The following is a 12,998-nucleotide window of genomic DNA, read 5'->3' as shown; positions in this document are numbered from 1 at the left end:
CTGATATGACATTCTAGAAAAAGCAAAACTATATAGGATCAGAAAATTGATCACTGGTAGCCAGGGGTGTGGGGGTGGGAGCAAGGGATTGGCTACAATGGGGCAAGAAGGAATTTTTTGGAGGGATGGAAATATGATGATTTTGGTGGTGGTTACAACACTGTAAAAGTTTGTCACAATTCACAAGTGTATCACAGGCAGAGATTAATAAAATACTAGGAATGGGCCCCTGCTCCCACCTCCCTCCCACAGTCTACGGAGGGGCCTCCAATGGTAAATAGCCTCTGAGGAGGGCTGAGAATGGAATGTTTTTTAAAAGTCCCAGCGCTGCTAAACAAGATGTACCCCAGGAGCCCTGCTGAAAATTATAATGCCATCAGCACAGACCAGATCCTCAGACCTGGGGAATCACATAATCCCACCTCTCCTTCCTTCACCTGTGAATGGGATGCAGAACCACCGTTCTCTACCAGAAAATGTAACTCACTTCAGCAAGTTGTTCCTCTTCCATTATGCCAACTGGTATACAACAGGGAGGAATAAGCACAAGTTATCAGCAAAGACTTCTGGACTGTGTGTGTACAATGGGCATTTGTGTGTATGACGGTCACCGCACCATTTCTCTCCGAATGACACATCTCTTCCCCTTTATGCCCAGACACAGCAAGATGGAAACAATGCATTTCTCAAGTCAATTTACCTCTTGGAGTTTTTCTTTCATGTATACGGCTGGGCTATGTTCACATGCACATAAACACACCCACATCCTATATATAGATGCTCCATCAGACAAGACAGCAACCAAAAAAGAAAAAGGAAAAAAAAAAATTCACAAGCGTATACTTAAAAAAAAAAAAAAAAAAAAAGTCCCCGGGTGGCGCAAATGGTCTGCACTCAACTACTAACCTAAAATTGGTGGTCTGAACCCACCCAGCGGTGCTGCAGAAGAAAGGCCTGGTGATCTGCTTCAGTAGAGAGTACCAAGAAAACTCTACAGAGCAGTTCGACTCTGTAACACATGGGGTTGTCATGAGTTGGAATTGACTTGCCACCAATGGGTCTGGCTTTGGTATACTAAAAAAAGGTGGGTTTTACTGTATGTAAATTATACCTCAACAAACCTGGGGTTCAGGGAGGCAGTGGGCCTTGTGCAGTTGGGGAGTGCTATGGGACTAAGATGATGTCCCGGAGAAGGAAGCTGCTGCTGCTGCTCTGTACCCCACTTCACACTTGTCCAGGGCTTTCTTTACCTACATAACAAAGAACAGGTCTTGCGATTCCTGTTTAAACTCTCCTTGTCAAGGGTACTCACAGCTGGAAGTAAAATCACCTCCACAAGCCAAGGTCGTTGGGTCCTTTGAATTTTATGGCTTGTATTTCCAAGAAGGGACCTTGGCTCGGCCAAAACTTTCATGCACCCATCCACTAACCTAGTAATTGACTGGTTTTCAAAGGGAACAGAAACAAACCGCTAGTTGGTCACACGTACATTGTTGCTGTCTGCTTCGGCCATTATCAGCCCCTCCACCGCCCGAGTGGAGGAGCGCTCCTCCGGCTGCAGAAACCCTCCCAGGTCAGCAGGGCGTGAAGGGAGGAAGGTGGCCCGAGGTGATCCCATTTGTGGGACTCAGGGCAGCCACTCCATCCGTCCTCCCAGCAGCTCTCGGCCCTCGAGTTTCAATACTGATCAAAAGCACTTGAAAAGTCGGAAGGTAACAAGTGGCTTTTCCTGGAAGTTGTCATAGCAACTCACTTTGAACACCAGTAGTCTTGGAGGTCTTTTTTCTTTAAAATCAGGTCTTCACAGACAAAACTAACTGCAACAGTGTCTCCCCGGTAGGAAGCAGGTGGAAGAGGCTGACCTGTTCTCAGAAACAGGAATAATGAAATGTTCTCATGGGTAACCCGGACTCACCCATTCTGTGAATAAACTCAGCAAAATCTACTTACAACCTAAGTACAGGAAAAACGAAACAACAAAAACCAAGATACTGTGTTGGCCACTCCCAAGAGTACTTTCAGAGTTTCTAGACTTCCTGCTACTTAGATTTCACCCAAAGGCCCTGCTAATAGGGATGGGGGTGGGGGGGCTGGACCCTGGACTCCAGACTGCTCTTAATTCACTGTCATTTCCCGGCACTCACTTGGACTTCACTCTGCCCCTCTGTAAAGAGTGGCGAGTTATTTTTATAAAAAAATAAGAAATTCTGGAATTTTAGTTGCATATGGGCTGTGAGGGTCTGGTGACCAGTGATTAAACTCTCATTGCTGCCTTCGATCCACAGGGTAAAAGCCTCGTGGCAGTGGTTTATATAAGAAAGTACCCAGTTACATGTGGAATGAGTGCAATGTTCTTATTTTACAAAAAGATCTAAGCAACCCCCTCTCTACCCAGAGAATGAAGAGGGCACGGAGTGTCTGTCTCATACGCAGTTATATTTCCAGTACTTAGCACAATGCCTGGCACGTCCCAAGTATTTGCTGAATAAATGAATGAGTCAGTGAATGAACAAACGGATGCACAGATTAATCAGCACGATGGACAGTATCTCTGAAAACCTGGATTCTGCAGAGGGTACCTGTATGTGAACACCAAGGTTACTGACCCACCCGTCCCCTGGGAAAAAAACAAGTCGACATGAAGCAAGAGAACATGGGCTTCCCTGAGGACAGGGCCACATCTTGTCCCCAGATCTCAGCACACTGCTTGGCACTAACCAAATGTCTGATGACTAGATAAAAGCGGGAAGGAAAAAAGAAAAGGCCTATATGAAGATGCTAAAGGTGATGGACTGTGGGAGTAAGGGGGAAGAAAATATAGAAGCTGGGCTAGAGGCCAAATGTGGCTACTGTGGGAGAGGCAAGAGAGCACCCACTGTCCCAGGCATAAACAGAAGACTCTGGAATCCTCAGATGGGAATGAGAAGACAAAGGCAAAATATCTGGATTAATACCAGAGTTGTTGGCTTTCAATATGTGAAAATCACCCACAAATTAATTTACTACTAGCACCCATTTTTAATGAGGAAGCCAAGAAATAATTTTCCAAAATTGGCAGCTGGTGTCCTGGCTCAACCCTGGATCTGGAAGGACTGGTTCTCCATGCCATGGACAGATCAATCAGGTGGCCTCCACGTTGGCAAAGGCCTTCACACTGGTCTTTTTGGTCGGGATGCTTCAATAAGAAGAGAAAAGAGAAGAATTTTGGTTGACTTTATTTTATTAGGCATCTTTCTAATAGAAACTATGAGAGAGCACTTCTATCTCAATGTAAGAGGTGACAAAAGATTCAAGATTAATAATCAAATCAGTGACTAGTATGTACTGAGAGAAACACCACTGAGTTGTGCTCTTGGTGTCTGCCCTCATGGTTAGATGTGTGGGCTCTGTCAATCCAAAGTAATAAGGGAAAAGGTTAATTAAGTGGATGCTCAGGGCTTTGGCTCCAGTCTTGAGGCTGCCCTTCACTCCCTGGGGGACCTCCATCAGATTGCCTTACTTCTCTAGGCCCCTCAAGACTAACATGGTGGAGAATCCGTCTGATGGGATAGAGACAGGGAGGAAACGGTGAGCAAGGATCCAAAGGCAGCGCTGAAAGCTTTCAGTGTCACACTGGGACCAGGCTGGAAGATGGAAGATGGCAGATGGGGAAGGGCAGTGCCAGCACCACATGACATGTGTGAAGCTCTGGAACGTGCAGAAGAAATAAAGAGGCCAAGAGGGCAAATAGCGCCTGCAAGGTTACAACCTGACGTGCCCATAAGAGTCTATGTCGTGTGGCACCCACCCACTCTGTGAAATGTTACCCCCCTCAAACCTCCCCCAATCCCCAGGTAAGAGAAAGCCTTACAAGAGACAGTGGTCCCAGCCCGAGCCATCTGGAGGATGAGGAGGCTTGTCTTGAGCCATCTCCCTCTTGACCCATCTCCCTCACAGAACGAATACAGCTCCATACAGAGCCCATGGTGAGTGGCCATGAGCAGCACAGTGGTGCTGAAGGCACCATGCACACAGACCCTAGCTGTCCCTCTGCCTTACTGGTCTCTGAGATGAGCTGCTTCATTTCCATCTCCAAAGCCTTTAATGCTCACGTCGCCAGACAAGATCAGGATAAATGAGAACTTCGGAAAGCTTCCTCTAGTGAGACTGGGTGGCGGGCGGGGGGCCGGGAATCAGCTGAGGGATGGGTAGAATGGGATTTCTGGAGACTTTACAAAGGATGCCTGATCTAATGGGAAAACAATTACATGGGGCTGGTTTGATGAATGAGGTAGGTCCATCTTGAACTCTCCAGGGTCAGTCTGTGAGGGCAGAAGCCAGACCTTCTTCCCAAGACCCCTGATGGTGAAAAGTGGCAGAGAAAAGCCAGAATATGGGTTGCTCCCAGATGGAAAAGAATTATCAAAGAGGATGGGCTGAAAACAGTCCTGGTGTTGGCTGTTCAGCTGAGTGGCACCTTCTAGCCACGATCTGATCCTGACACTGGGCTTGGAGACAGAAGCCTCCATCCCTGATGCTCCAAAGCTCTAGAGATAATGGAAGATGGGGCTTCCAGGGGCACAAGCATGTGATACAGCTGGCTCCGGCGGCTCCTCAGGATGGGGAGGCCACACCTACTGAGCTCAGCAGGGACCACAAAGTTCCAGCCTCGGTTTGTTCTCAGAGCAAGCACAGCACGGGAGTTGGGGGGCTTCAGCCTCGGAGGCAAGGGCGGGGCTGTGGGTCTGTCTTCTTGGCCTGGGAATACCAGGGAGCTCGCAGCTGAACCATCCAGTTCTCCCTTCTGGAATACCAGCTGTAGCCCACACTCTCCCCTCCTCAGCAGGGACCAGGACAGTGGGTGGAAGGCAGTCCCGTCAGCAGCAGGCCCTGTGGGGGAGCTGCCATCTGCTCTCTGGACTCCCAGCTCTCCTCAGAGGCCCCCGGGGCCGCACATGCCCGTCTAGATCTCCATGTCCACGGGGCGGATGTTGCCCGTTTTGTGCTCTCGGACCCACAGCTCCCTGTCTTTGGCTGGGTCCACTTTTCGAAGCAGTTGGTCCACAGGCTCGACTGTCTGCAAGGGACACAGAAGGGAGGAGACTGTCAGAGGTGGAAGCCGGATGGGGGACGTCTCCTCTGAGCTGACCTGTTCTTGTCTTTGTGCCTATCACAGCAGCCTCTCTAGAAGGTTCGGGGACCCAGGGAGTGGCCCGTTTGTGGGACAGAACATACAGAGGGAAAGAGTGGGGGGACGGAACCGCCCATCTGGACTCTGCCCCTCACGTGTTGTGTGCCATCTGAGGAGGGTTACCCTCTGGTCCTCAGGGCCTCATCTATGACGTGAATGGGCAGGGTGGCTCATGGTCTGTGATCTCTCCCTCTATTCATGTCCATATTTGCCACCAGAGAAGAGGGCAAACGGCGCTTTCGTTTTAGATACTTTGAGTATTTCTAGGTTTCTTTTGGGGAGGAGGGGTAAGAAACTCGTCAGGAGCGGTAACAACGCCTTCCGTGATTTTAACCATCAGAAGCCCTCTTCCCTGAGGGTAGCAGCTCATGTGTGCGTCTATTCCATGCCTTGGAATGGATTCACGTGGACTTCCGGGGCAATCTGGACAAGGCCATCCCAAGAGGTCGCCCAGGCCCCAGCATCCTGCCCACTGCCCACCTTCAAGGCAGGTCCTCTTGTGGCCGGCATTGAACCTGCTGCAACGTGGCACCAGGAGGCTCTCCCCAGGGGCCCTGCTGGCCTCAGCCCAAAGGCGGAGAACTCACGCTTTGGTTGAACATATCCGTCTCATGCCGGAGCTGTGTGTATTGACACAGATGCTGCCGGATCATCTCCACCCTCTCCACCTCCAGCCGCTCCAGCTCCTGCCGAGAAGACAAGACCAGAGACCTCTGAGCACATCCCCTCAACTTGGGGACCTTCCCACCAAGCAGGCCCCAGACCACCACAAACACAAGACAAGCCACTGGCTGCCTAGGTCCTGCCAGGCTGTGCCAATGTCTGACATGCCTGATGCCACCTAACCCTTTGGATCAGATGAAGAACCTGAGCTCAGAAAGGGTGACTCGCCCAGTATCTAGGGGTGAAGATGACAATGATAAGGACAGAAGCAGCTGTTATTTCCTGAAAGCCTGTTCTTCCAGAATAAGAGCTTTACATGTGTTACTTAATTGTCCTCCTAATAATTTTAAGAGCTAGGTTCTGTAATTACCCTTATTTTCCAAGCAAGGGACCAGCACCTAGACTGGTAATGCAACTTGCCCAAAGCAACACAGAATTATGGAAGGATCTGGGATTTGAACCTGGATCATGACCTCAGTCATGATTCTGCACCACTGCAGCCCCAGCCCTAGCACCCTGACAGGGTGGAGGAATGGGACATGCAGCAGCATCCATGCATCAGACTCTGGGCTTTGTTCTTGGCCTCTGCTAAGCAGCCTCCTTTCCTCCGCCCCTACCCCAGGGTTCCCCTAGTACTGGGGGACAAGGCCAGGCCAGGCCCGAGAAGACAGCGCTGGAAGTAGAGTAGCCATTGTCAAAGCGAAGAGGGGAAAGGGCTTGTCCTTTGGTTTCTAGATGGTTGTGTGTTTGGCATTTAGGAGATCAGGCTGTTGTTCTGCACATAACTAGGTCACTGCCCAGGGTAAAGCAGAGGGCTTAATTAGAAGATTAACCAGGAGGAAAACTAGGTCACTGTCCCTGGTGGATGCCTCTAATCTGCTCTGAAGGGCCAATGCCTGGTGAAAGCAGTCAGGCTGTGCTCTGATGACTGGCGGGGTGGCTTCAGTGCACTGGGATAGGGGACAAGCACCAGGCATGATGCCTGCTTTCCCACGTGGCCCAATAGCCCAAGTACCCACCACAGGTCCTGCCACATGTAGACAGGGCTCACCGACAAGGAGATGCTGCCTCTTAATAAGAGACACTCAGGAGAGTCTGGTCCTGTCCCCCACACCCGTTGGTCAGAAGGTATCCCCTCCCAATTCCCCCTAAACTGCTCCCCTCACCTCACCCTTACAAGGGTCTCCTACCAAGGACCTGCCACTCCTCTGGGGTAATCACTCTTCCTGCAACTTGGCTATCTGTCCTAAAGGAGCCACTGTCTAGCCACCTCTGGGTTGGGGATATCCTCAGTTGACCGTGGCCCTTTGGGGGACATCTCAAGGGGGATATAGCATGACCAAAGCCTTGCCTAAGTTTACACAGCCAGGAAGTGGTACAGCAGGGATCTGAATCCACATAGACTGGCCTGGAGCTTGAGGTCTTGACTCCAATACTGGAGTAGATCTAATGGCTACAGTCACCTCCACTCCATCACCGCCATGCCCCCATCATCCATCCAGGCTTCCTGTGCCCTAGTCATCACACTGACACACCTCTGATCACTTACCAGTGTGGTGGTCACCATCTCTTCAAACCACTTGGACTGGGCCTGGTTGTAGAGGTCCACACAGCGCATCAAGTCATCTCCTGAAAATGGCCAACAGCCTCCATCACATTCCATCTGGGCCCTGGCTATGGCTGCCTTCTCCCACCTGCCCCATATGACCATGCCCTCTGCTGTCCCTTGGACCATGGAGACCACTGGAACATGGGAGTGTAGGGGGAGGAACAGGGGGAGAGCAAAGCAAAGGCAGGGGGCAACGCAGCATCATGAGAGACCAGCTTCAGAGTGTCCATCTGAACTTGGCCCCAGACTAAGAACTCAGGGCGGGGGTTTCTTATTACGTGTGTGGGTGGTGGGCAGGGGGGAGGCTACTTCTAGGACTGCCAACCCTATCACAAGCCCAAGAAATGCCTTCCTCTCTATCGACGGCAGCTTTCTTTCACATTGGAGAATCCTGATTGGTTAAAACAAGCATTAAAAGTAACCTGGTCCTAATTAAAGAAGAGACACTCCACACTCACAAAAGGATATAAAAATACCCCTAGCCGAAAGGTTGGCAGTTTGAACCCACTCAGAGGCACCTTGAAGACAGGCCTGGTGATCTGCTTCCAAAAGGTCACAGCCTTGAAAACCCTATGGAGCAGTTTGACTCTGCACAGGTGAGGTCACCATGAGTCAGAAAAAGTCAGGGAAAGGAGGAATCAATGACTGGGGACACTGAGCTGTTAAGGGTGACAGAAAACTTTGGGAAGAGATAAAGGTGATGGTTGAACATGATGAACTTAAGTTGAAGTTACTGAACTGTACATGTGAAGAATGTTGAAACAGCAAATGTTTTGTTACATGTATATTTTCCACACACACACACACACAATACCGTCCTACAGAGGGATCGTGAAGATTAAAAGATTAAAAAAGTGCTCTAAGGCACTTAGCCTTAAACTAAAACTGAAGCCTAACACCAATTTAGATATGCCTCTCGCCTTCCTGGGCTCCCCGTCAGCATCCCCAGTAAGTATGTTATGCCGTTTACTTCTGCATCTAGTAATGGATCACTGTGCCTCACAAGACCTGTATTTTAAATATGTTTATACTATGTTACTTTGTTATTGCCTTATTTATATCCTATTTTATTTCAAAATGTCCTTAAGATAGATGATTCATGAAATAACGGAACTAATTGTAATAGGTTGACCAGAAGTAGAGGTGAAAGGGACTTTAAAAAACAAAACAAAACAAACCCATTGCCATCGAGTCAATTCTACTCATGACAACCCCATGTGTTACAGAGTAGAACTGCTCCACAAGGTTTTCTTGGCTGTAATCTTGGTGCCACGGTGTGGGTTCAAACTGCCAACCTTTAGGTTAGCAGACAAGTGGAAACCATCTCCGTCACACAGGGATCCTACCCATTGCTGTTGAGTAGACTCCGACTCATAGCAATCCTATAGGACAGGGCAGAACTGCCTCTTAGGGTTTCCAAGGCTGCAATCTTTATGGAAGCAGATTGCCACATCTTTCTCTGGAGGAGCAGCTGGTGGGTTCGAACCACAAACCTTTCAGTTAGCAGCTGAGTGCTTAACCACTGTGCCACCAGGGCTCCTTTGAATGACTGTTATACCCTGGGAAATTCTCCCATCAGTGCACACGGAGGCCAGCATCCACCCAGGCTCTGCTCCAAACACTGGCCATCTAATCCAGACCCTAATCCTACAGTGTATGTTTTCATCTCAGAAGGCACTGTTCTTCATGGAGTGAAACTTTGTTTCTTTTGAAAACATCAGATGTTTTTAACTGGATCTAACTGGCCTTTGGAGTCCCTGGGTGGTACCAATGGTTAAAGTGCTTGGCTGCTAAATGAAAGACTGGGTTCGAGCCCACCCAGTGGCGTCTCGGAAGAAAGACCTGACAACCTACTTCTGAAAAATCAGCCATTGGAAACCCTATGGAGCTAGTTCTACTCTGACACACATTGGGGTTGCCATGAGTTGGAGTCTTGATGGTTAACTGGCTTTCTCCCTTCCTTGCGCACTAGCCAATTTTTACCACTAGGTGGAAGCAGAAACCAGTAACAGAGAATCCGGCTACTTCATTGAACAAAATGTCCACCTCTGTTCATCTTTGGTGAACCCTCAGTCTTAGGCACTGGGGAGGCAGGGCAACCGGGATGGGGGGAGTGGTTAGGGCCTCCGGGGGTTGCACTCTCCTGTGGGCCCCCTGCAGGGACGAGGTCCCTGGCTTCTGGGCGCCGAGAGGAGTTCGTCCACCTGGTCAGAGATCCAGGGCTTGGACAAGAAAGTCATCCCCGGGGAGAGTTGAGGATCCCTGTGCCCATATGGCCTGGAAACAGCCTGGCCTGCCCTCTCCCACCCCTCTGCCCCACCAGCTCCAGTCTCTCCCTGGGCAGGGAGCAGGTGCTTATTGGGAGAAACTTCCCTTCTACAGCCTTCTGAAGCAGAGATACCCCAGTCCAGCCACCCAGTCTCCCAGCTCTCTCCATCCTGTGCTTCTACGATCAGGTATGGGGGCCACCGGTGCCAGCTCTCACCAGCCTGCGTGGACTTCCGCCGCGCCTTCTTGATGTCCTCCTCCGTCTTGTTGCTGAGCTTGATCTCCAGCTGCTGGGTTTTCATCTCCAGGTCTCTCTGCCGCTCGGTGAGGGCTTTCCGGGCCTGGAAAATGACACGGAGAAGCTATTCCCGAAGCTGAGCGCCACGGGCCTCACGGTCACCCGGCCTGGCCTCCTTCCTCTAGGTTAGAGTCCTTTCTATTCTCTGTTTCTGCGGATACACCACAGTGGCTTGGAGAGACTGGGCAACTCGCCTAGCATCGCCCAGCTAGCTGGTGACACCAGTTAGCAACAGCAGAGAGACTGCAGCCCGGGTCTTCTCATACCTGCCCAGTGTGCTTCCAGCCACGTTGCCATGTGGCCTGGTGCAAGCCTCTCAGACCGTATTTTCACTGGATCATGTACACGCACTTGGGACCCAGGCAGTCCTAAAATCAGTCTCTCAGGGTCAGGGAGCGGCCACAAAGGCCAGTCATGTCGCTTCCATCAGTGTGAACAGCCTGGCAGCACCAGTGCCCCAGCCCATACCAGGACAGACCTCAGCACCCCTGCTCCCCTCCTCTGGGCACTCGAGCTCACAACTCCCCCTCCTTCCCCCCACCAGGAGCTCTACAGCCTGTAGTGGGGGCAGCCAGTGGGATGTAGGGTGCCCACAGCAGTATGTGCCCCTTTCTCCCACACTCATCCCTGGGGCCCTGGAGTCAGCACTCTTCCCTCCAGCCTAGGCATCAGACCACTGAGCATTCCGCCCAACCTCCGACCAGAAAGGTGAGCCATGGGGGTCTGGCTAGGGAGGGATTCAGTCAGGAGGGAATCTGCCAGGTGGGGACCAGAGGGGCCACGTGTGGACCCGCAGCCCGTCCAGGGTTCGAAGTCCTACAAAAGCATGGCTTTAGATAATGAGGCACCACTTCACCCCACTAGGGTGGCTGTTATCAGAAAACAATGGAAAACAGCGGTGTTGGCAAGGATGTCGAGGAACTGGAATAGCTGCGCACTGCTGGTGGGAATGTAATATGGAGTTGCTAGGGTGTTGTTAGGTGCCGTCGAGTTGGTTCTGACTCATAGTGACCCTATAGGACAGAGTAGAACTGCCCCATAGGGTTTCCAACACGGAGTAGCCACTATGAAAAACAGTCTGGCAGTTCCTCAAAAAGTTAAACATAGAATTACCATAAGACCCAGCAATTCTACTCCTGGATATATACCCAAAGGACCTGAAGGCAAGAACTTGAACGGATAGCTGTATGCCAATATTCACTGCGGTATTATTCACAATAGCCAAAAGATGGAAACAACCTAGATGTCCATCAACAGATGAATGGATAAACAAAATATGGTAAATATATATAACAGAATATTACTCAGCCAACCGCTGGTGGTTTCGAACCGCTGACCTTTTGGTTAGCAGTCGACTGCTTTAACCACTGTATCATCAGGGTTCCTTAAAGAGAAATGAAGTTCTGATATATCCCACAACATGGATAAACCTTGAAAATATTATTGTAAGTAAAATAAGTCAGACACAAAAGGACAAATGTTATATGCTCCCACTGTGATGAAATATCTAAAATAGACAAACGCATATAGACAGAAAGTAGACTAGAGGTCACCAAGGGCTGAGGGAGGGGAGTAGGGAGTGACTGCTTAATGAGCATGGGGTTCCTTTTGGGGTGATGAAAACATTCTGGAATGAAGATAGTGGTGACGGTTACACAACACGGTAAATGTACTTAATGCCACTGAATTGTACACTTGTAAAGAGTTAAAATGGCAAATTTTATGTTAATATAGTTCTTATCACCCACACATAAAAAACATGGGTTTTCCTAGTCTCACGTGCCCAAATGGGCCTCCCCTGGCTTTCACTGTCCCCCTGGGAATTTCTCTGAGCCCCCTGGGGAAGCAGCTCCCGCCTGTCCTTGGCAGGTGGGTGTTCTCAGGCATGGGTTCCAGGCTCCTACTTCCCTTCTGGTTCCCCCCCCTTGGGGGCACTTGCCGGCTTCCCCGGCCCCCCTTTTTCTTGCGGGGCCCCCCCTTTTTGCCCCGCTACGTCCCGGCCCCTCACCTTCTCCACAGCGGCGTAGCGGCTGGCCAGCTGCTTGCGAAGGTCAGCAATGTGGTGGTCACACTTCTTCATATCCTTCTTGAAGTTCTCGCGGAAGTTCATGAGGGGCTTCTCTACCTCGCTGTGAAGCTGCCGAGGAGACAGTGGGGAGGGCACTTAGGACCCCAGAGCCTCAGCGGCACATGAGTACCGGGAGGGAGATGGTGGGGACACAGTTTGGGCTGGTGGCCCTGGCATGTCCTAAGAGGAGTTTAGGCCAAGTGGCTGTTATCAGGACTCAGTTTAGGAAAGTCACCTTAGCTCGCTAGATGTCAAGTTTCCACGTCTACAGAATGGACGGGCTGGACTCAGTGAAACCGTCCCAGAGTCCTCTCATCAGCTAAGTCCTTCCTTCTTGTTGTATGGCTTTACTCAGTGTCTGCCTCCCTTTCCCTCCAAACAAGGGGCTCTCTGAGGGCATAAACATGCCACTCATCTCTGCATCCCCAAGCACTTAGCACGGTGAATAAGTGTTGAGTGGATGTCATTAAATCAATAATCTTAGTCAGTTCTATTTATTGCACATCTACTATGCACCTATCATGGATTGAATTATGTCCCCCCAAAAATGTGTGGGTCATGATTCCCAGTATTGTATAATTGTGTACCATTTTATAATCTGACGTGATTTCCTTATGTTTTGTAAACTGTATCACTATGATGAGGTTATACTGATGTCTACAAGACTGGATAGTGTCTTAAGCCAATCTCTCTTGAGATCTAAAAGACAGAAGTGAACAGAGACACATGGGGACCTCACACTACCAAGAAAGCAGTGCCGGGAGCAGAGCGCGTCCTTTGGACCTGAGGTTCCTGTGCTGAGATGCTCCCAGACCAAGGGAAGACTGATGCATCAAAAGAACCTTCCTTCAGAGCTGACGGACAGAGAAAGTCTTCTTCTGGAGCTGACGCTCTGAATTTGGACTTGCAGCCTACTGGACTA

General features: G+C 50.2%; 1 protein-coding gene across 1 annotated transcript in view; it reads right to left on the bottom strand.

Annotated features, from left to right (window-relative positions):
* Positions 1 to 934: 934 nt before the first annotated feature.
* Positions 935 to 12,998, bottom strand: part of GAS7 (growth arrest specific 7) — a 275,274-nt gene continuing 263,210 nt past the window's right edge. Inside the window, exons 9-13 of the mRNA XM_004376199.2 lie at positions 12,017 to 12,145; positions 9,928 to 10,051; positions 7,383 to 7,462; positions 5,758 to 5,856; positions 935 to 5,056 (exon numbers count right to left, since the gene is read on the bottom strand). Of these exons, the coding sequence (XP_004376256.1) occupies positions 4,943 to 5,056; positions 5,758 to 5,856; positions 7,383 to 7,462; positions 9,928 to 10,051; positions 12,017 to 12,145 (546 nt within the window). The 3' untranslated portion in view covers positions 935 to 4,942. The remainder of the gene's footprint in view (positions 5,057 to 5,757; positions 5,857 to 7,382; positions 7,463 to 9,927; positions 10,052 to 12,016; positions 12,146 to 12,998) is intronic.

This window comes from Trichechus manatus, unplaced genomic scaffold (genome assembly GCF_000243295.1).
Source record: "Trichechus manatus latirostris isolate Lorelei unplaced genomic scaffold, TriManLat1.0 scaffold00040, whole genome shotgun sequence".
NCBI classification, from domain to species: Eukaryota; Metazoa; Chordata; class Mammalia; order Sirenia; family Trichechidae; genus Trichechus; species Trichechus manatus.
The sequence above is the reverse complement of the archived record's forward strand: the minus strand, read 5'-3'. Positions and strand labels throughout refer to the sequence as shown.